General features: G+C 42.6%; 1 protein-coding gene and 1 long non-coding RNA gene across 12 annotated transcripts in view; both read right to left on the minus strand.

Moving 5' to 3' along the window:
• Positions 1-11,298, minus strand: part of LSM14B (LSM family member 14B) — a 33,321-nt gene extending 22,023 nt beyond the window's left edge. For 4 of the 9 annotated variants that reach the window (XM_037915902.2, XM_043527574.1, XM_043527575.1 and 1 more), the window contains exons 1-4: positions 10,908-11,231; positions 2,585-2,748; positions 2,001-2,136; positions 1,398-1,514 (exon numbers count right to left, since the gene is read on the minus strand). In XM_037915902.2, the coding sequence (XP_037771830.1) occupies positions 1,398-1,514; positions 2,001-2,136; positions 2,585-2,748; positions 10,908-11,028 (538 nt within the window). In that variant the 5' untranslated portion in view covers positions 11,029-11,231. Of the gene's footprint in view, positions 1-1,397; positions 1,515-2,000; positions 2,137-2,584; positions 2,749-10,907 lie in introns of all 9 variants that reach the window. The other 5 variants (XM_027822238.3, XM_043527578.1, XM_043527576.1 and 2 more) reach the window with 5 other exon arrangements.
• A 1,584-nt stretch (positions 11,299-12,882) lies between these two features.
• Positions 12,883-19,514, minus strand: LOC122462680. 3 transcript variants are annotated; one of them, XR_006285391.1, is made up of 3 exons: positions 19,425-19,514; positions 16,847-17,032; positions 12,883-13,213 (listed from the first exon to the last, which is right to left on the minus strand). It is a non-coding gene; the product is annotated as an uncharacterized LOC122462680 (long non-coding RNA). The 3 variants fall into 3 exon arrangements; XR_006285393.1 differs by lacking the exon at positions 19,425-19,514 and adding an exon at positions 19,015-19,031; XR_006285392.1 differs by lacking the exon at positions 19,425-19,514 and adding an exon at positions 17,303-17,422.
• Positions 19,515-22,129: the final 2,615 nt, after the last annotated feature.

A 22,129-nucleotide genomic window follows, 5' to 3' on the forward strand; every position in this document is an offset into this window, starting at 1 on the left:
CTATGGCACATTTAGGAATGTATCTTGATGGTGTGAAGTATAACAAGCCATATTAGAAAGTCAGAATAAGTGTTCAGACAAATACTCATTCCCTATGATTGCAAAGAAGTTAATGTTTGGTACTTTGAGACATCACACACTTAACTCTTTATATGAACATAAAATTTGATGAACAGAATCTTAGGTAGTTTTGCATAAGTGAGGATAGAGATATTTTCTTCATGCAACTGGTTCAGTTTAAGATCAAGAAATGCATTACACTATTACACGAGCCAAGCCATTGCTTATTTTAGTGCATCCTGAATCCGCATTCTATTTCTAGGATTCTCTATTGTGCCACATACTAATCTAGTATACACTTAAGACTTCCACAAGAATAAAGCAGAAATAATACCCTTAGAGTATGTCTAGATATTAAGCCTTCCCAGTAGTTACTGTCAGCAAACAGCACTTTGAAGTTTATTTTAGTTGGATCTTTGATATGGTACAAAGAGATAGAGATGGGCCAAAAAGAGGGGGGGCTACACACATGCATGCTTTCCAACTTGACCCAAGCATTTTTAAGTGTAGATTATAAGATTCATGACAGCTACCTACACATGTGGATTGTACCCACATTATTTGCCCTGAAAACACTGCAAAGCTCTTCAACTTAGTTTTCCCCTTAACCTACTTTTGAACTGGATTCAATATAGTGCATAAAATTTAAGATCAAACGGTCACATCTTAGCTCAGATATGATAGTTTTCATGAATCCAGATGGTCAAACAAGAGGTTCAATCAGTAAAGCATGAATACTGCATTCATGGCCCATGTCAAGTGTGGAATGCATTCAAAAATTCCTCTCCAACAACAAATGGGAGAAGGTGCTAGTATTTCCTTAAGGACCTAGCTAATTAGCAGTTACCCCACAACTTAGTATCATTATAGCCCTACCCGGAAACAAAATTTGTATCTGCATCTTTTTTGATCCACAAAAATGATCTTTTGATATCCAGAGATAAAGCAGATATCCACGGATTTGTAGGGCTCTAAGCATCATTCCTTCCTCTACAGAAAGGAAAGGTCTACTTTATGCCATTCTGTAAGTTGGCAATAAATATCTATTGGTATGTCCCAACAAGCAAACATCTTCTGCAGCCAGCCTTCCCTGAGAAGACTAACCACTATCCTGTACTTGTTCTCCTTCCCCAGCCCGCCAATCAATTCTTCTAGAGTAGTAGTAAGCCAGAGCGCTAACAAATGGTCAACAAAGCAAGAACTAAGAACGATGTATCCGTTTTGCTATAGTTACACATAAGTACTGTCATTTTGAGAGGGTTAACAAGCAGAACAGAATGTTTTGCAAACACCATGCAGGTTCTTCCAAATATTTAGAGTCCTCAAACTGCTGTTACCCTTGGAAGAGAGCTGATGTGGCTCGGAAGACATGTCAGGCTCTGAAACAGGTTGTGGAGACGGAGAAGAGCTAGGGCTGGAAGCAGCTGCTGATGTTGGAGGGCTTACCAATTTCTCTAAAGATACAGAGGGGAGAAGAGAAAGCAAAAAAGGTACACAAATAAGGCAAGGTAGTTGAGACACTGTGAGGACTTGGAAAGAGATACAAGAAGTTACCTAGAATAGTATTGAGATGCTACATATTTGGAGTCAATTTTCTTTACCAGAGTGCAGTGTATGCAGGGCATCTTAAACTAGAAACAGACTATGTCCTCATTAAGTCAATAACCAAATGTTTAAACTTATATACAGTACTTTCAAACAGATGCTAGTAGACTCATACTGTTCTTACTGTCTCCCCACACACACACTTCTTAATTTAAGATTTTTTAGAATGAAGCCTCATTTCATAAGGCTGGTTGTATCCTCTGACAGCAGTTAAAGCAAACAGTCAATTCAGAAAAATGTAGTTATTAGTAACACTAGGGCACAAACCATTGTGTAACCACGCCTTAAAGATGGGGTTACAATTTCAAAGAGTACATCTTCAAGCTTTTACTCACCTAAACCTAATGAAGCTGCATATTGCTGGCTAAGTAAAGAGCTGGCAGCAAGCTGGCTGTAGGGTTGCATGCCTCTAAATGGACTATAAGGCACATGTGGCTGGAAGGATGATGTAGAGGCAGAGCCCAGTGAAGACTGCATAACAAGATAATAGTGTAAGTACATTTTCACTGACTACCCAGCAGTTTCTGAACTCTTGTATTTCCTGTTTCCCCACTGTCCTTGCAGTGGGGGATTTAGTGCTTTTAAGGTACTAAAAGTAACAAGGTTGTTTAAAGTGTTAATGAATTTATGAAAATATTTAAAGATAACTTACTGTGGTGATTACACCTGGATCTATTAAAATCTGGACTGCTTACCAGGTTTTCAATGCTGCAATACTTTGGCCACAAAGATTGAAGGGAAGCATTTGGTTGAAAACCAGTGTTTCCACTTGAATTATGAAAGTTCTTGGAAACATTTACACTGACCTTCAGTTTTGTAATACCATCTTTATAACCTGAAGACTTGTTTAGGTCAAGCTTTGAACTGCTAGTATATTGCCTCAAAACTTTCTACCATCATTTAAAACTGAAATTCTTACCTGGACAATGGCAGGATCCTGAGGCAGAGTATGTTGAGCTTTAGGAGGTTCACATACAGTAATGTCTTTGATGTCACTTCCCCGGAAAATTATGTATTCATAAATCTCTTCTCTTGGAGGAGCAGGTCTGTCTGTGGGACGGTCTTCAGTACCAAATGACCGCACTTCAGCATTTAAGAGAGAAAGTAGTAGATATTAGCCTCTACTAGTACTGCAACTTATTTCTCCAGCACTATATAGTTTCAGGTGAAGTTTAACTTTATGCCACAGCAAAGGGCATGTACTCAAGGCTCTAAGTATCCCTCCTATATTTTTTTATATATGTATACACACATATACATACACGTACACACACACCCACACCCACCTCCCCAATAAATCAGGTCACAATGTTAGAACAAACTCTTCCTGACCCCCACACATCTGATTTTTCTAAAGCCCACCTCAACAGTAGTCTATGTAAACAGGTGATTCTTAAAGTCAATGACTTGGCTATTTTGTATTGATGAAGCCTGTTTAAGGTGAGCTGCCATCGCCCCCTTACCCAAGGCTGCTCTACTGTCGGCCTCCTCTTAAACTGGGATCCAGCTTGAGTTCCTCCAACCACCACAACTGTGGTAGAATAGCACAAGAGGGGCCATCTCAAGCAGCAAGGTCCCAATTACAGTTGAGCAAATAATGGATTCTTGTGTTCACTAGCAATTCCAAAAAAAATTTAAAAATAGTTTGGGGCCAAACATTTGCTGAATCTTTCCAAAGAGTCAAAAACATCCCAGCTCGATACCGCAGCCACATTTTGGGCAATCTGACAAAAGCAAAGGAGGACTAGATTCACAGAACACCTAGGAACAGCAGCTCCCTTATAACCTTTAGTCCAGTGGTTTGGGTACTCACCTGGGCTGTTCTTACAACTGTCACTGGGATAGGGAAAAAGTGAGGACGACTCTCATCTGGTGGTTTATGCACTCACCTAGAACGTGAGATATTCAAGTTCTAGTTCCTGCTCCAATGACTAGTTTCTTTATTAAAAGAGTGAACAGCTGCAACACAGGAGACGGACAGGTTTCAGAGTAGCAGCCATGTTAGTCTGTATCTGCAAAAAGAAAAGGAGTACTTGTGGCACCTTAGAGACTAATATTTATTTCAGCATAAGCTTTTGTGGCATGCATCCGATGATGTGAGCTATAGCTCACGAAAGCTTATGCTCAAATAAATGTGTTAGTCTCTAAGGTGCCACAAGTACTCCTTTTCTTTTTGCTGATACAGACTGAGAAAGCCTCATATCAGAATGTCAGACCAGTGGCAAGGGTACTGGCCTGTGATGTGGAAGACAAATTAAAATCTCTCCTCCTACCCCTACAAGTATTTTGTGACACTAGTTTTCCTTTGCTTTTGGCAAAATGCCTCCCCCACAAAAAGTCAAGTATAGCTGAAACAAAACATTGTTTTGACATTATCAAGATAGAGGTTTTTAAAGTTTTTTTTTTTAATTACTTGGTCAAAACTATTTGATGAACTTGGCACAAATTCATTAATATTTGTGGTCAATCCAAAATTGTTTTCCATAAAAAGAGATTTCACCCAGCTCTAGTCCCACTCCATTTAAAGCTTTCTTGAAAAACTAAATTAAATATAAGGTCATGGTTTGAACTATAAAGTGTGGTAGGTACAGGTAAAACAAGTTAACGCACATTATTCACCTCTCTCCACTCCCAGAGCTGAATGCCATTCGTTTCATGATTAATATATATACTGCCTACCTTACACCTTAAGCAAAGAACTCAAACACAATTGAACTTCATTTTGTGAACACTGAGCTATCACTAAACTGCAAAGTTGCACTGAATGGACTTCTAGATTTGCAGTTTCTTGAAGCACAGACTAAGATGTTGCTCGTGTTTGAGCAGGACTAGTGTCAATCATATTCTTCTTACAGGTCAATGCAAAGCACTACATTACCTGGCACATCCTTGGAACAGGGCTAGGACACTAGTAACTGATTAATGCTCCTCTGTTCCAGCACTGCTGAGTCTGCAAAAGCCTTTTAAACTACTTCAAACACCATAAGCTAGAGGTGCAATTCTGTGATTGAGTATACATGCTCATGCTAGTTCTCAGTGAGCTAGCACAAGTATAAATAGCAGTGTAGCCACAGTAGCATGGGAAGAGGATGCACAGCTTAGCCATGCCAAGTACATACCCACTTGTTCCAGGCAGGTTCGTATTTGGCACAGCTCAGCGGTGTCCACTGCCATTACCAGAGCTACTGCAGCTATGCTATTAATACTCACGCTAGCTCAATGAGTGTTAGTGCAAGCATGTGCACATAAGCGGGGGGAAATCACACCTCTAGTTTGTAGTGTGGACATAGCTTCAGTTTGAACATGTCCCCCCACCCAAAGGTCTGAATAGCAAGATTCTACTTTATACTTCTCTCATGCACTATTCATGCAATTTGGACACTTGTTATGTAGCAAAATTTTGCTACCTAAAACGGATCTTTCTGAAGATTAGCACAAGCTAGAGATTTTGTATTTTTCATACTCAGGAAGAGCAACTGAGACCTCTTATCTCATCCCATCTAACAGCTTATAAAAACTGACTGCTTGTCCACTTCCAGAGAAACAGTCTCAAACATAAGTGTTTTCAACTTAATCCCAGCGTATAACTGAACTCTTGTTTATGTTTAGAATCTAACAAGTAAGGTATGTCATCCACCTTTTCTAAACGTAAAAGCCAGAAACCATGCTAAACAAAGTGGTGACAATACTGCAGCTTGACGCTGACAATCTAGCTAATTATCAGCCAGCATCACCTCTCCACAGCCTTTCCTAAAAAAGGGAAGATAATTCATTACCTAGATGCCTTTGATCACCTTAACCCTTGATCAATAGGGCTCTAGACTGGTACAGTGAGAGTTGTGATGGATGAAGACTAGGTGTCCCATCAGGCATTAGATCAGCTGCCTCTGATACAGCTGATTACAGCCTGAATTGTTGTCTCACCAGCTAACCCTAGCAGAATAGACAGTGCTGCTTGTCAGTGGCTTTATTCCTTTCTCAGATGGCTCTCAAGACCCAGTTGAAGGAAGCTGCTCCTCTTCCTCAGAAGCAGTGAGGAGTGCTGCAGGGTGCCATTTGTCACCCTCTTGTTCAATGCGTATATGGAGCCATATTTGGAACAGGGAGCAGAACTTTCAATAGACTGATGAGACTCACCTGTTCATCTGTCTTGTCCAACTCTGCTCACGTGATTCTGTACTTAATCTGGTGTTTAGCTGAAACTGGAGCATGGATGAGAGCAAACTGACTGATGCTCAATGCACATAAGAGGTGATGATGGACTGGGGAAAGCAGCCAGAGGTAACAATCGTTCTGAGTAACGCAGTAACCCAGGCAGCTTACCATCTACAGCTAACTAGAAGGCTGCAACCCTTCCTTTCAGATTTGTACTTTGCCACTGTTCTCCATGCACTTGTTACCTCAAGATCAGACTACTGCAATGCATTCTACATGGGGCTATACTTATCAGGGCCTGTAGCTGGTGCAGAACACAGCAGCTTGCTTACTAAGTGGGGCATCTCACTGGGAGCATATGGTACAAGAGCTCTGGGATCTGCACGGACTTCCCACAGTCTCCAGGTGGAGTTTAACATGTTTTGATGTTTAAAAGCTGAAAGGGTCTGAGACCAGCCTATCCAAGGGACTGCCTCTCTCCCCATGCAATACTATTATATATGCAGTCAGCAGGGGCTACCCAAGCTGGATCACCTCAGAGAGGTAGCAGCTTGCAGGGTGTTCTGTGATAGCCCCAAAACTCTAACTTGCTCCTCCCTTGGTCTGAAATAGCCTGAATGTGGTGACCTTCCAGACACACTGCAAAAGAAATGTCAGTTTTAGAGAAAGTTGAGGCGATACATCCCAAAACGATAAGGGGGTGCAAAAGAGTTTCTATAGATGTCTGGGTTAGTTCCTGCTGACATGATTTCTGTACTGCTGAGATCTTACTGCTCTAAAATGATGTTAGGACACCTAGAACGTTGGACAGAAGTCTGTTATTGCAAGTCTTTTAAATTGACATTGTTACATTTGCTAGTTATCTGCAATTTGAGAGATTCTGTAAAGAGTTCAAAATGCTTCTCTACCTCTCCAAACAAATCAATGTCTTATTTATGAGCTACACTTCTGTCACAATGGCATGGGTCTAAGTATGACTGCAGCACTATTATTGTGGTCAGGCATCAGAAAACACTTTTGACATAAATCCTGTAGTTTAAGAAATCTTAGTCTCAGCTCAAAAGCAAAATTTCATTTGAAAAACTTATAAAGTAGCATTTTAACAATGGAATATGAATCTGCCAGTTAAGAAATTAAGTTACAACACAGATGCCAATATGCTGCAGGCAGTGCACCAAATTAAAAAAAGTGACCAACATCCAAAATACTTTTAAGACTTATAGATTTCTAAGGCAAACAGCATGTATTTTCCCCCACTAATTTAATACATATGAAGACATTCTTCTGGTAGAGGTCCTGTGAAAGGCACTCACTCCACTTAAGCACTGAAGTAGTGAACGCTAGGTGGAAAACAAAGGCTACAGAGGAGACTGCTGCATCCCACTCATTACAAAGGAGGCTCTGAATCAGCAGTGTAGATAGGACATAGGTAAAGAAATTGCGTGTGTGTGTATATATATATATGGATGCTAGGATCCCCGCTTAAAGGGCAAAGCAGCCATAGCCCTGCTGTTCCAGTTGACAGACAGCCTTGTTGGCATCCAAATGAATTCCATTCTCTTCTCCTAGCTTCCTTACATACAATATGTTACTCAGGCTTTGTAAAGCATGTGATGAAGTATATAGTGTTAGACACATGCATGCTTATGTGGAGGTAAATCCTGATCAGCTACATCTCATTATTTGAAATTAGTCCGATATTGGAAATTCAAAAAACTCAATTTAAGTAGGTTTCAAATGTCCAAGTTAGATTTTCTTTATCTGCAATTAGGCACATAGGAACTATGGACCAGGAAAGACTGCCTGGATCCCCTGAATACTTCCCAGTATGATAAGATGAGGTCCTTGGATCTGATGCAGTAAGACATTGCTAGTGGAAGGATTAAAGTTTGAGAGACAGGAGGAGTTCAATGACTTTAGAAGTAATGTAGTGCCCATCTTTAAAAAAGGGAAGAAGGAGGATCCTGGGAACTACAGGCCAGTCAGCCTCACCTCAGTCCCTGGAAAAATCATGGAGCAGGTCCTCAAAGAATCAATCCTGAAGCACTTAGAGAGGAAAGTGATCAGGAACAGTCAGCATGGATTCACCAAGGGAAGGTCATGCCTGACTAATCTAATCGCCTTTTATGATGAGATTACTGGTTCTGTGGATGAAGGGAAAGCAGTGGATGTATTGTTTCTTGACTTTAGCAAAGCTTTTGACACGGTCTCCCACAGCATTCTTGTCAGCAAGTTAAGGAAGTATGGGCTGGATGAATGCACTATAAGGTGGGTAGAAAGCTGGCTAGATTGTCGGGCTCAACGGGTAGTGATCAATGGCTCCATGTCTAGTTGGCAGCCGGTGTCAAGTGGAGTGCCCCAGGGGTCGGTCCTGGGGCCGGTTTTGTTCAATATCTTCATAAATGATCTGGAGGATGGTGTGGACTGCACTCTCAGCAAATTTGCGGATGATACTAAACTGGGAGGAGTGGTAGATACGCTGGAGGGGAGGGATAGGATACAGAAGGACCTAGACAAATTGGAGGATTGGGCCAAAAGAAATCTGATGAGGTTCAATAAGGATAAGTGCAGGGTCCTGCACTTAGGATGGAAGAATCCAATGCACCGCTACAGACTAGGGACCGAATGGCTAGGCAGCAGTTCTGCGGAAAAGGACCTAGGGGTGACAGTAGACGAGAAGCTGGATATGAGTCAGCAGTGTGCCCTTGTTGCCAAGAAGGCCAATGGCATTTTGGGATGTATAAGTAGGGGCATAGCGAGCAGATCGAGGGACGTGATCCTTCCCCTCTATTCGACACTGGTGAGGCCTCATCTGGAGTACTGTGTCCAGTTTTGGGCCCCACACTACAAGAAGGATGTGGATAAATTGGAAAGAGTCCAGCGAAGGGCAACAAAAATGATTAGGGGTCTAGAGCACATGACATATGAGGAGAGGCTGAGGGAGCTGGGATTGTTTAGTCTGCAGAAGAGAAGAATGAGGGGGGATTTGATAGCTGCTTTCAACTACCTGAAAGGGGGTTCCAAAGAGGATGGCTCTAGACTGTTCTCAATGGTAGCAGATGACAGAACGAGGAGTAATGGTCTCAAGTTGCAATGGGGGAGGTTTAGATTGGATATTAGGAAAAACTTTTTCACTAAGAGGGTGGTGAAACACTGGAATGCGTTACCTAGGGAGGTGGTAGAATCTCCTTCCTTACAGGTTTTTAAGGTCAGGCTTGACAAAGCCCTGGCTGGGATGATTTAACTGGGACTTGGTCCTGCTTCGAGCAGGGGGTTGGACTAGATGACCTTCTGGGGTCCCTTCCAACCCTGATATTCTATGATTCTATGATTCTAATATTTTCAACAGACTGGAAAGGAAGAAGTGATAGCAAGGAAAGTTAGACATGACAAAGGGCACAAAGTCTTTTCCCCATTAGGAAAATGAGGAGAGGGTAAAATGTGAAGAGAGAGAAAGCAACAAAACTAAAGATACAAGGCAGAGACGAAGGAAGAAAACCAAAGCTTGCACTGAGATAGGAGGCTGGGAATACAAGGAGGATAGTGGAGGTGATGGTTAGAAAAGCATCATGGAACAAATCTGGTTTGAGAGACTTGAGATGGCAAACAGACTTAAGATTCTAGTCAGAAGCAAATTTGGGAGTCACTTGTGTAGGTGGTAGATGAAAATAAGAGACAGCGAAAGTCTAGGAGAGAATCAAGATCAGTATGCCCAAGGACATATAGCAAAATAAGGAGTAAGTGAAAAAGCAGTCTGCAAGATAGGAGAACCAGAAAAGCATGGAGTGTCAAAAACCCAGGTAAACAGACTGAAGAGTACACATAGGATTTAAGGGCACTGCATAAGAGATTACTATTCCAGAATATTGGACTACATTCAAACTGTATAATTCTTGATCACAAGTATTAAAATGAGGAATCAAGATTTAGGTTTTGTACCTTATTTTACTAAAAAAGGTAACAGAATTTAAGATTCTTCCATTTCCACAAACACTCTGATCGGTTACTCACCCAATCCAAACATTGCAGAATAATGCTATCATCCAAGTAATAGAAATTATACTGTTACAACAATTTAGTCATAAAATTCTGTTCTAAGAGAAAGAAGTGTGGTTGTTTAAGACTAACAGGGGAACTTCAGATACTAGCAGCTCTTTCAGATATTTTCTTCACAAAAAATCTGAATTGCTGCACTATGCTTGAGAAATTAAACAAGTGTCCAAAAAAGGCCTTGTAATATTCCCACCAGCCTCTAAGTAAGGTGTTGTATATCCAGCAGTTAGCTCTCCTGTGACTATTTGACTTTCTTGCATTGGACCATTTGCACTACAAGCCAGGCTCACTATGCTGCACGCTGTAGCTCTGGCACTGTAAAGTAATTAATCAAATGCTGAATCACGAAAGGGGCCACAGCGAAATGAACCAGCCCCGGCTGTAATTAAGGCTTTGCTCCTCAGTCGGTCCCCGCACTTGAGCTTGGGCAGGTTGGTATTTCAGAGCTGGAGTCCGAGTCAGCCATCCCCAAACTGAAACAAGATGCGGGGTCCCTGGGGCTTTCGCCAGACCACCGCGGCAAAGCAGCTTGGCTCCAGCTGCTGCCTGTTTACACCTCCCTCGCCAGGCTCATTGTTCAGGCGGGTGGGGGCTGAAAGAGCCTCCCAGACCCCGGGAGAGAGAGTGAACACGGACTGAAGCCGAGTTCCAGGCAACATCGGGAGGGAGCCGCCTCGGAGCCACGGCAGGGAGGCGCTGCCGGGGCCCACAGCCCCCGAGGCCGGGGGCGGCCAGCCAGCCGCGGCAGGTTTCCCGGCCCCTGCTCAGCCGTCTCCCCGCGAATGGGCCCGGGCACGTCGTCTCCGCAGCCCCCCCGCCCCCGCATCGCTGCCGTCGGCGAGGCGGGAGGCGACTCTCGGCGCCCCCGCTATCCCGCACCAGGGGTCCCACCGCCCCCCCCGGTTCTCCACCGAGCAGCCGGACGGACGCTTAGGCCCGACTGCCCCGTCCCTCCCAGGGCCGGCCCCGCGGTCTGCTCTGTGGGGAGAAGCCGCCCCCGCCGTGCGGGGGATGCCTGGCCCGGCCGCCCTCACCTTTGGCCAGCGCCACGGTGGAGTTCTCGGTGTCGATGGTGTAGAGGATGCCCTCGTAGCGGATCTGCGCCTTGGAGATGAGGCTGATCTTGCTCCCGATGTAGGGGGTGCCCGAGCTCATGGCTCCGCCGGGGCCGGCCGCGCGGCCTGGCTAGGGGCTGAGGAGAAAGCGGCAGGAGGCTCCGCTCGGTGGCGTAGGCCCTGGCGAGACGCGGGGGAGAGGCCGCTCAGGTAGCTGCACTGCCCGCCCAGCCTCGCCCCCTCACACACTGCGGAGTCGGGAGCCCCGCCGCGGCCGTCGGCGCCTTATATAGGGCGGAGGGAGACGGGGGTGGGTGGGGGGGGGGGGGGGTTCTGGTGCGAGATCGCGCATGCGCCTCTCTCCATCACTGACCGGACGGGAGAAACCGGGTCAGACGGCAATCACGTGATCCTGCCGGCTGTGCGTGCCACGTGCGCCGCGGGGCGGAGGGCGCGTGCCGGGACCCCGCTCAGGTGGCTGCACAGGGCAACGCGTAGGGCTGTGCAGGAGCCCACTGTCCGCATGCCCCCCCGATGCGAGTACACACCCCCCCTTTGGGACCCTCCGCGCTCCTCCCGTGCTCCAGGACCGCAGGGTGAGAAGCCCACCCACCCAGGCGTGCACCACGAGCATTAAAACCGTTGCTGGTCAGGCCCCGCCCGCCCATGAGATTCTTAAGAGGATAAGTTTGGGGCTCTGTTTGTTTGCCTTCTGGTGGTTAAGCTTTGAGGTGACCCTTGGGTCACGCCCTCCAGCTTGTCTCTACAACCGCAAGGGCTAGAAACTTCCTCCTGGAAATTTAAATTCTCATGTTTTGCCATCGCTCCAGAAGCTGCGTCATTAAGGATGCCACAAGACACGCTATCAGATCACCAGAGATAGCAACATGGACTGTAGGTAGCTGGGCCCTGTGGATCCCATACCAGCAGTGCACTCTGCTGCTGGGAGTACAGACCACTCCACTTCCCACCCAGGGCCCCACCGTGTCCCCCTCCAGTTCTACAGCATAGCAAGGCCCTCGAGAGCTCTGCAGTAGAGACAAAACAGAAGCCTCCTCCAGAGAGCTGCAGGGCCATGATGGGAAGACCAAGACTCCTCAAGGCCCTGGAGTACCTCTTTGATTAGTCCTTCAGGATTCCAGTAAGCAGAGATCCCAGGGCTCTATAACAAAGAGAGCATGGACCTCACCTCCCTAGCCAAGGCCCTGTAGTGACTCCCATACTCCCTTCAATGCCTCAGTAGGCAGAGACCTCCCCCAGAGCCCTACACGGGAAAAACCTTTCCCTCAGGGACTGTGGTGCCCTCCAGTGCCCTGTAATATGGAGTGACCTACAGTATAGAGTACATAGCTCCCTGAAAGATCTATGTGGGACCCTGCCTTCCACAAGCTCTACAACAGGGAGAGGACCTGTAGGACCACATTAAATAGCATGCACAGATTTCTTCCCTTTCCCTAAGGGCCTGCAGAGCTGTGCTCCATGGCTTGGAGAGCAGTTCTCCGCCTTTACCATAGTGCTTTATGGTTGATATAACATGAAGAGCACAGACATCTCTTTTCTGACCCTGGAACACACATGTATGTGTGCGCATGTACACACATACCCTTTTCACTAATGAAGCCCTGTAATTAAATGTTAAAATGTACAAAATAAAAAACCTGAATATGAAATGTGAATTAAAAAACAACATACTTGAAAATAAAAGTTGCTTTTAAATTTGATCATTGTTTTCTGGTATTAATAACCTTTCTATTGACATTTTGATTAGATGCCCATAACCTGGCTCTAAATAGAAGATATAACTATACTGAAGCACAACAAGGCTGATTTTAAATACCTATATCCCTGAAAGCTACCAATTAGAAACTTCCCTACATGAGGAAATTCATTTAACTCTCCTGTTTAAGGTGCATCTAACTGAGGTCTGTGGAAAAGTTAAAACTGCAAAAAATAAGGCAAGCAGAAATAATGAAAATTTAATAATGAAGTCAGTTCAGAGGCATCAGGGCTAATTATTCTGTATGAGATAGTGGAGAAAATGTAGCCAAGTCTGGAGAACAAGTATTTCGTCTTTCACTCTGTGTCCCCAAATCTTCACAATACTGTTGATCTAATAGTCCTCATTTCCAATCTTACATATTTTTAGAAGTGTGATGATGGCTTACGGGTCTCCAGTATTTTCAGTCCACCTCCTTTTTTTCTCACGAACATGCAGACACACACCAGATGACTCCTGCCATTGTGATTCCAGACTTCATGGAAACTTGTGATTCCAGTGTTCCATCCTGTACCAGAAAAAGTGATCACAGTAGTTTTAAACTCCCTGTTTTAAAGCAATAGAGAGGAAACGACCACCATTCCCTGTTAGAACAGGAATTGTCATGTGAGGGCAATAATTAAGGTAAAAAGGAATGGAACAAAGTGGCATAAACTTCATACAGGAAGGGAGATACACAATAATAAACTCATGCACAGCGTGGCCCTAAATTATGCATGGTTGCATCTTCTAGATGACAAAAGACAGATATCATAGAAGATCAGTGAAAAGAAATATGACAGCTTGCACTTGTAATGCCCCCGTAGGCTTAGTTAAGGCTATGGCTACCCTAGAGAGCTTACAGCAGCGCGGCTGCATTGGCACAGCTGTAAACTCTCTAGTGTAGCCGCTTTAAGCCGACAGGCGAGAGCTCTCCCCCAGCGCTTAAGATGGCATAAGTTATGTTGCTCAGGGGGATCTATAGTGTAGCCATTGGCCCCTTAAGTGTCAGAAGATTGGATAAAGCTCCCTTTCAGTGTGTAAAAAGAAAAGGAGTACTAGTGGCACCTTAGAGACTAATCAATTTATTTGCGCATAAACTTTCGTGAGCTACAGCTCACTTCATTGGATGCTGTAGCTCACAAAAGCTTATGCTCAAATAAATTTGTTAGTTTCTAAGGTGCCACTAGTACTCCTTTTTGTGAATACAGACTAACACGGCTGCTACTCTGAAACCTCTCAGTGTGTGTTGACGGAATATATCTGTGTGGAAATTTGTGTCTGTTAAGAGGAGTTGCAGGGAAACCCATGATAGTGGCATTAGATGACAGTGGAGGGACAGTTGTGGCTGATGTGAGTTTGACAGGCTGGCATTTGGGACAGTAGGAAAACAACCAGTAGAAGTTGATGACAGAAGCAGTTAGAGACAGTGGAAGTTGGATATAAGTGGCAGTTGGCGACAGTGTGGCAATTGGTGGCAGTGTTGAAAGGACTTCTGTGGCATTTGGTGACAGGAAGTGGAAGCTGGTGACCGTGTGGGTCCCTAACAGTAGTTGATAACAGCGTCAGTTGAAGGGACACTTGTGGTAGCGGATGACGTTAATGGCAGCTGGTGACAGTGGAAGTATGTAGGACACCTATGGCCACTGGTGTTAGTGGCAGTCGGAAGCAACCAGTGGCAGTTGGAGGGACATACAGTAGTTGATGACAGTGGCATTTAGGAGGAAGTCTGTGGCAGCGTGAGTTGTTCGGACATGGGAATTGCTGACAGAATGTCAAATGGAAAGCGATCTGTAACAGTGCCAGCTGAAGGAACACAAGTGGCAGCTGTTGACTGTCTGCTGGAGAGATACTTGTGGAACCTGAAGACAGTTGGAGGAAAACATATGGCAACTGGTGACCATGGAAGCTGGTGATAGCAGAAGCTGAAGGGAAACCTGTGGCAATTGGAGGGAAATCTGTGGCAACTGGTAACAGTTACAGGCAGTTTGGCAGGACAACTGTGGCAGCTGATATAACTGGAAGGTCACATGTGGGGTTAGTAGTATATAATAATAATACCTAGGTCTCATACAGTGGAGAAGTAGCAATAGAGGGACAGTTGTGGCAGTTGGAAGAGAGAGGAAGGCCATATATCATAGAGCCAGTCTCTTTCCACTGCTGCAGTATGGGCGTGAGAGAAAGGAGGCCCTAATTTCCTCAGGGCTGCTACATAGTTATTGGGAGGTGGCTGGGAGAAATTGTAGAAATGGCCCAGGAAAGGCTGGTGGTTCAAGAGAGGGTAGGAAAGGGGAGTTGAAAGTGAGAGGAAGAACTTTCTCTAGGGTGGGTGAGGGGAAAAGGGGACATAACATATAAAGGAGTAAAGAGATGGGTGAGCCTAAGAAGTAGAAAAGTGGGGGAATTGAGTAATGGGTTGAAAGAAATGAACGTGCCAGGAGGGAAGGAGAGCAAGGATGAAGAAACAATGTTCAATAGTTAGCTATGGAGTAGGGAATGGATAACAAAGTATAGGAGTGAGGGAGAGAAGTGAAGGGTGGAGGGGAATGAAAAGAGATAGGAAACATGAGAAGAAAAAATATGCTCTGTCAGTCTGTATAAAACTGAGGATCTTTTTTTTCAAAAAAAGAAATGCAGGGGGCAAAGATGGAATAAATAAAATGTAGATATACAGAGAGAATAGTAGTAATATGGAAGAAAGAAAGTGGAGGGAGAAGACAACACTGGAAGAAGGAGATTAAAGGAAAGAAATAGAAAAGTTAATAAAGAAATGGAAAAAAGGAAAAGAAAAGCCTCAAACCACAGAGGCTATCACAGTGTCAGAGCCAGGGTCATATCTGAGTACTCAAACCACTCGGAATAATAATGTATTTAGGAAGGTAAAAACTTTTATTTCATATAGGCTGATAACACAGTAAATGAAGTCATAGGTACAGTCACCGGGCAGTAGGTCTTCGACATGGGGGGTGGGATTAGATTTTACCTCTAGAACAGTAGTATAGGATTCCAAAATTTTATTGTATTCTATTAGGTTCTTGTACTGTGCTCATCATTGTAGTATCTGAGCACCTCTAAAGAAAACCAAATCTACAGCAGTTACAATTTGTAATTGTACAAACCCTACCCCAGCTCAAAAAAATAATTAAAAAAATAGGCGCATTAAACCAGATTACTATCCATACATGACATACTAAGAAAACTTGGTAAACAAAAGCTGCCAAACTGGGTACACTAGCTAACCTTAAATAGCCCCAACACCTTCGTCATTTTATTTGTACAGCCACAGTTTATGTAACATGCTAGCAATTTTTTTCAGTGCAAAACTGGGCCCAGAAGAGGCTGGTTTTGCTAAGCTTACTGAAGTCTTACTGTGTGCATTTTCATTGTCCAGCTTGATTTTATTTAGGAATTCAGGGTGAGTCGAATTTCAGGTTCCTGACAATAGGAGCAAATAAGAGATTCGAGCTAATAAGAACCCAATTTTTAACTATAGCTTTCCCACAGCTTTTTTTAAAAAACCCCCTCAAAGGACTATGAAACTATCCCTCTCTTTCATAGGGCAGAGGGGATTGAGAGAACCAATCAGCAAAGAACTACTGGTTCTAGACTAGTTTGCTTGTAAAGCAGTGAGATAACAGTGATAAGTTTAATACCTACATTAAAGAGAAGATAAATTTAGATAGATATGAAGATGGTGGAATCTTGTCTAAGAGTGATTATCTATAAATAGGACAGCAGCTGCCCCACAAGATAGTTTATGTTGAGAGATGGAAATGATGAAAACATGGTCAGGGAATTTTGGGACACAGTCAATTTAAAAAAATCTCATTTATTTTTTTAACCGACTATTATTACAAATAAACCCAGAGATTAGAGAGAAAATATTTATTTTCTAGTTTGTTTAATTTGTGGTTTTGGTGCCATTGTATAGGAGTTTTTCACACACCAAGGAGGTGAGAGAAAGAGCTTTTATTAAAATAGAAAATGTGATTGTACAACTACAAACATTGGCAGAGGGACTTGATTTTTGATACAGTCATCTTTTCTGACTTTGTATTTGTACAGTACCTAGCACAATGGAGTCCCAATTCCAAATGCGGCCTCTACATGCTATGGTGCTATAGATATTAAACAATAATGTCTGAAAATGGAGGTTACTCACCTGTAACTGGTGGGTTTTGTGATGGACGTTTCACATTCACTGGGTATGCCAATGGTACATCCTAGACTGGTTCAGGCTGCACTGTTGGTGCATCTTATGCAAAGGAATATACAGAGACCATTCAAAGTAGAACTACTTATAACTTGTTCTTTGAAACTGTAGAGATTTCAAGTTAACTATGGTCCCCTAATGGAATGGAGAAAGGAGGGACCATACATTTATGTTATTTAACAAAAACAACACTTTTTGGACATACATGACACCTTTTGTCAGATGATCTCACAGTGCTTTACAATAATTCATTCTAACACACCTCTCTAAAGTGTTTATATTTACATTGCATACAGGGAGATGAGGTACAGAGTGACATACCCACCTTCAACTCAGTAGCAAAGCCAAGAACAGAACCTAGGCATTCTGATGCTCAGTCCCAAGTCTCTAAACACTGAACCATACCTGTTATTAAAGGCACGCAAGAATATAGCAGCCTGAGCTGCATGAGCATCTTTTATGCTGAAGTTGTTCTGAATCAGGTGAGGCAGGATTGACTAAACGATTTTGGATATTTGGATGATGATTGTTCACAGGACTGGAGGCTGTTAGTTTAAAAGAGATCCTTTCAAGAAGGTGGGTTAATTGGTAAAATGAATGGGATATAAACGACTGACTCAGCTGAACATTGCTGTTATGGTGATACAAACTGAAGACAAAGAACCTGAGGCTGGAAATAATTAGGATATAGAGATAGCCTTTCAAGAACAGTGGGGAGTGCTGAGTCTAGGCCTAAAGCACCTGAGTACAAGGTGGGAAAACTTGCAGTTGTGTATTTTGCTACATAGTTTGTGTTGCTTTGCTCTTATGATCTTAGGCTGCATAGCACTTCTGGTGTGAGTCTTAGTACAGTGAGCTGTAGCTCATGAAAGCTTATGCTCAAATAAACTTGTTAGTCTCTAAGGTGCCCCACGTACTCCTTTTCTTTTTGTGAATACAGACTAACACGGCTGCTACTCAGAAACCTTAGTACATCTATGCTACTCTCACAGCTTGGCTGACTTAAAAGAAGATAGAATGGAGGCAGGATTTCGTGAAGCTTTCAGGCAGAAAGTGAGAAAAGAGACAAGAGTGAGAGAAAGATGTGGTACCTAAGGTTGAATACTGAGAATTTACAAGATGATAAAATAGAGATGGGATGACCATGAACTCATCTGTGGGAAATACAATACTACAGAAGATTAGTCTGTAAATAAAGTTTCTGAGGTTAAGATCTGCATTAACTGGGATGGCAGGAGTCTGTGAACTTTGCCCTATAGCCAGTTTCCAATAGCTCCACTCTTTAGTTAAGATATCTACAGTTTGTAACAGTGATAACTAATGCTCTAAATCAAATTCATTGTGTCCAGACTACAAACCCATCATCACACTGGACCAGCATTTAAACTGTGTGTGTGTGGGGAGGGAATGGTGTGTCACAAGGGGTCACAGAGCTGGCAAAAATGAAAAAGCAAAGTGGGTTGCTGAGGTATGCACTTAAGCACTGTCTTACCAAAGATGCTACATCCTGATTATGATAGGATGCCTCACCCCTTTTCAGACCCATTTAAACACTGCATTTGCTGCTAACTAGAGACCTTCTCAAGAAGCCTCAGTATAGAAACTAGGGAATGGAGGGGAGTGGAGAATGAAAACTCACTCCCTATAGGTGGTTCTACAGAATAACTCAAAGACATGTTAGTGAGCAAATATATATTAATCTCTCTGGAACATCAACAGAATAGAAAGCTTTAGTATTCTATATAAAGAAGCCTACATACTAAATTCTGAAAAACTTATCATTTTATCTGAAAACTCAAAAACCTTTCAAAGATCTCTTAAAAACAATATGGCTACTTCTCTTTCTACATTAGACCAATTTTTTGAGCAGGATCAGTCACAGTTGCATTGAACACTAGTTCCTTGGCACCAAGTTTTAAATAGAGGATGAAGTAGGATTGTACCACCCATTCCTCTTGTTAGAAGAAAGCAGTACATACAATAAGTGTGAGTAAGGAGAGGACATAAGGGAAAGAGAGTTCTTTTGTTAAATGTTTCAGTGTAGAGACCTGAATAGCATTAATTCTCTACACTAGACTCAGTGCTGGAGTCAGAGATATTAATCTCTCTCACCTCACGTGCAAGTCACTAGTAGATTCTCTTCCTTTCTATTCAAGGGGGGAGCAGACCATCTTATGTGGAACGAGGTGGCATGCTCATTCTTTCCACGCATAACACCTGCTGCAAGATCTATAGCTTGACTTTTCTCTGCAGTAGGTCTTGGATGTGTTGTAAAAGGTAAGTTTCAAAAACACCTTTGAGGATGTCAATAAATTCTCACTGTTTTTCTGCCAGGGTGTTGGGTTTTTTTGGTATTTTATACTTACTAAAAAAATGCAGCTTATCTCTAAATGGGACGTGGATTCAAATTGTTTCTCTGTTACAAGGTGCTGGGAATAGCAATAGCTCCCCAACACAATAACCGTAATAACAGGAGGGTTTTAGTGAAGTTTCAGGAGGCAGATTGTTTATTTTATTTAATTCTTACCTTTCAGAAGCCAAACTACTCTAGATCAGTCTCTGATTAGAATGGTATCCCTGCACTGTTTTTCTGAATTGTCAGCTGTGGCTCTTGTAGTGGTACCTTATAGTTTGCATGTGCATTTGTAAGTTGTGACCTTTACTACTTCAAAGTGTTTTGTATTATTGCACTTGTTAATACCTCGCTTTACTCTTACAGCTGGACAAGGGTTTTGTGGTTATTGACCATTAAAGTGCAGTTCTGCCCTGAAAAGTGGCTCTAATAACATATGAGATTTAGTATTCATATTTTTTCACTGCTTTCCGTATCAAATTTCCTTATTTTACAAGTAAAAGGAGGGGGTTTTTCCCCCTAATTGCCACCCACACAGATGTATCCTGGGTTCTTTCCATCTCACTCATAATCATCATCAGTAATTTACTATGCCCATAATGCTACCTGCGCCAACCTACTGAAAACTAATTTGGATTCACAGTTGTCACTGCAGCATCATAGGAAGACACTTTTGCACAGGTGTAACTGAGAGCATTAATTGGCCTGAATAATCGTAATTACTGATGATGCATGATCTAGAAAGAACCCAGTTTGGCTTTGGCGCCCAGGGTGGTAATGTGAGTTAGACAAAAAAATCTTATTTTTTTTTTGTAAACTGAAAGGAAAAATCAGTGAGAAACAGTGAATTGGAACCGCATAATGATGATGTATAGAATCACTGGTCAGGCTAGAACTATCCTGTAATAGGATGGTAGCGTTCCTTGCTGATGTTTACAGTCAAAAGGTTACATTGATTCTACTGTCTCATTGAATTACTCCACCCAGGTAAAATAGAGGTGGGTGTGGCTCTACAAAAAGAGAAGATATGATGCAGGTTGAGTAATCCTGAGATAGAAACCTCAGAAGAAATAGAGCATAAGAAGAAGCCTTGAGATGAACTTTATTAATTTCTTTAATATAGCCAAACCTCAGGAAGCGGGTGAATTTTTGATTCTATACAACTTATGTTTACCTGCTCAGAAACACTGACAATCTCTGTATTATCAGAAGAAAAGTAATGATGAAGGGAGGTTGATGTAGCCTGTCAAGGTTTTGGTGGAACTAACATTCCAAAGTTGATGGTGGTATATAGTGACTTCAGTTTCTAGTGGACTTGTGGTCCACATCACAATTTAGCATAATTGTTGGGAAGCTCAGAGGGAGGCCAAGGAATGGAGAGAGATTTATTCCCTAACCCTTTAAAGTGGTCCTTCCAGAGTTGTTGTGTTAGGCTGAACAGATAGGGGATAAGTAGCAAGAGTAGATGAATTCAAGAAGTTTTGTTTTTATGCCAGTCTTCCCAGTGATATAAGCAAAATGGTTTTCTAGAAAGTTATTTGAAGTTACCTAGGAGGGGTGTGAAGCTGTCACAGGTAATTCAGACACTATATAATACAATAAATAATTCAAACTAAGCTTAAAATCCCCTTTGTTTACTTCGTCTTTTACATATTTTGAAAACTTAAGACACTTGTCTTGGAAGCCTCACTCTGCTTACCAAACTCTGTTTTACTAATGAATTTTAATTGTATGTAAGTGTTCTGTAGTATTAAGGCTATTTTATATTCTCATGTTGCAGTAGGATGCCATGGTAGACTTGACATTAACTTCTGATTTATAACTTCATTGTTCTTTGGGTACTGTGCGTTCGTACTTCAGCTGTGCCAGGCTACCAAGTAGTAAAATTGTACTTCGCTTGCTGAATATTCAGTTCAAGGAATATTAAAGGAACAATGAACTTATTGGTTCACTGAACTGATTATTGCAGGAGAACTGGATGTCTGTTTTGCTCTGTGGACAATAATTAAGGGAAACAAGTTTTATAGTCTCAAAACCAACTTGACTTTCTGACAGAAGACTGAGGGATATACGTACACATTCTTTATTGCTACCTCCATCAGTATTCTTTTTAAAATAGTGTTGTATGCAAATTACCTCCTATCTGGTAATACATACATAGACTGTTTACACAAACACATGGGTTGGCTGTCCTCTCTGAAAAATTAACTAATAGTTAGTACAGGTATTGTTGTGTCTCTGCAATAATGAAAGGGATATCATGAGCAGCCTCATGAAGAAAAGCACTACTATAAAGGGACAATTTAGAACATAAGAATCTAAATGTCCACTTGGGTGTATCATCTCCTTTGAATTGGCGTTTGTACCCCATTATGTATTTTGAGGGGTAAAATATTTGACTCCTTTTTAAACTTACGCTAGTTTCTTCTTTTGCTGCCTATTGTATTTTATTCTGTATTTCGGTCAGTCCTTCCTTCTGGAGTTTTGAAAGCCTAGGTGTGCTAAAGCATGAAAAATGGGGGAAGGAAACATAGGAAGATCCTCAAACTCCATCAGAAAAGGAGATGATCTCTTAGAAAGATGGGGTGAAGGAGACATGTATGCCTAAATCTGCAAACTTCAGTAGAGATCGGCCTAGTGTTCTAAGTCTGACCTGTTTTGTTATAATTTACTTGGGGCCAGATTCAGCAACTGTTATTCACAATGAATAGCACCTTACTCTGCAAGTTGGCCCACTGATTATTCTCCAACAGTCAGATTCGGCCAGCCTGAAAGCATGAGTTGTTCTAGTGTTTGTTTGTTTTTTTAAGAAAGTTATTCCAACTACTATAGGTTAAGTCCACAAACATTTTAGACTGTTGCAAAGTTTAGAAAAACAC

Source organism: Chelonia mydas, chromosome 13, assembly GCF_015237465.2.
Source record: "Chelonia mydas isolate rCheMyd1 chromosome 13, rCheMyd1.pri.v2, whole genome shotgun sequence".
Taxonomy (NCBI): domain Eukaryota; kingdom Metazoa; phylum Chordata; order Testudines; family Cheloniidae; genus Chelonia; species Chelonia mydas.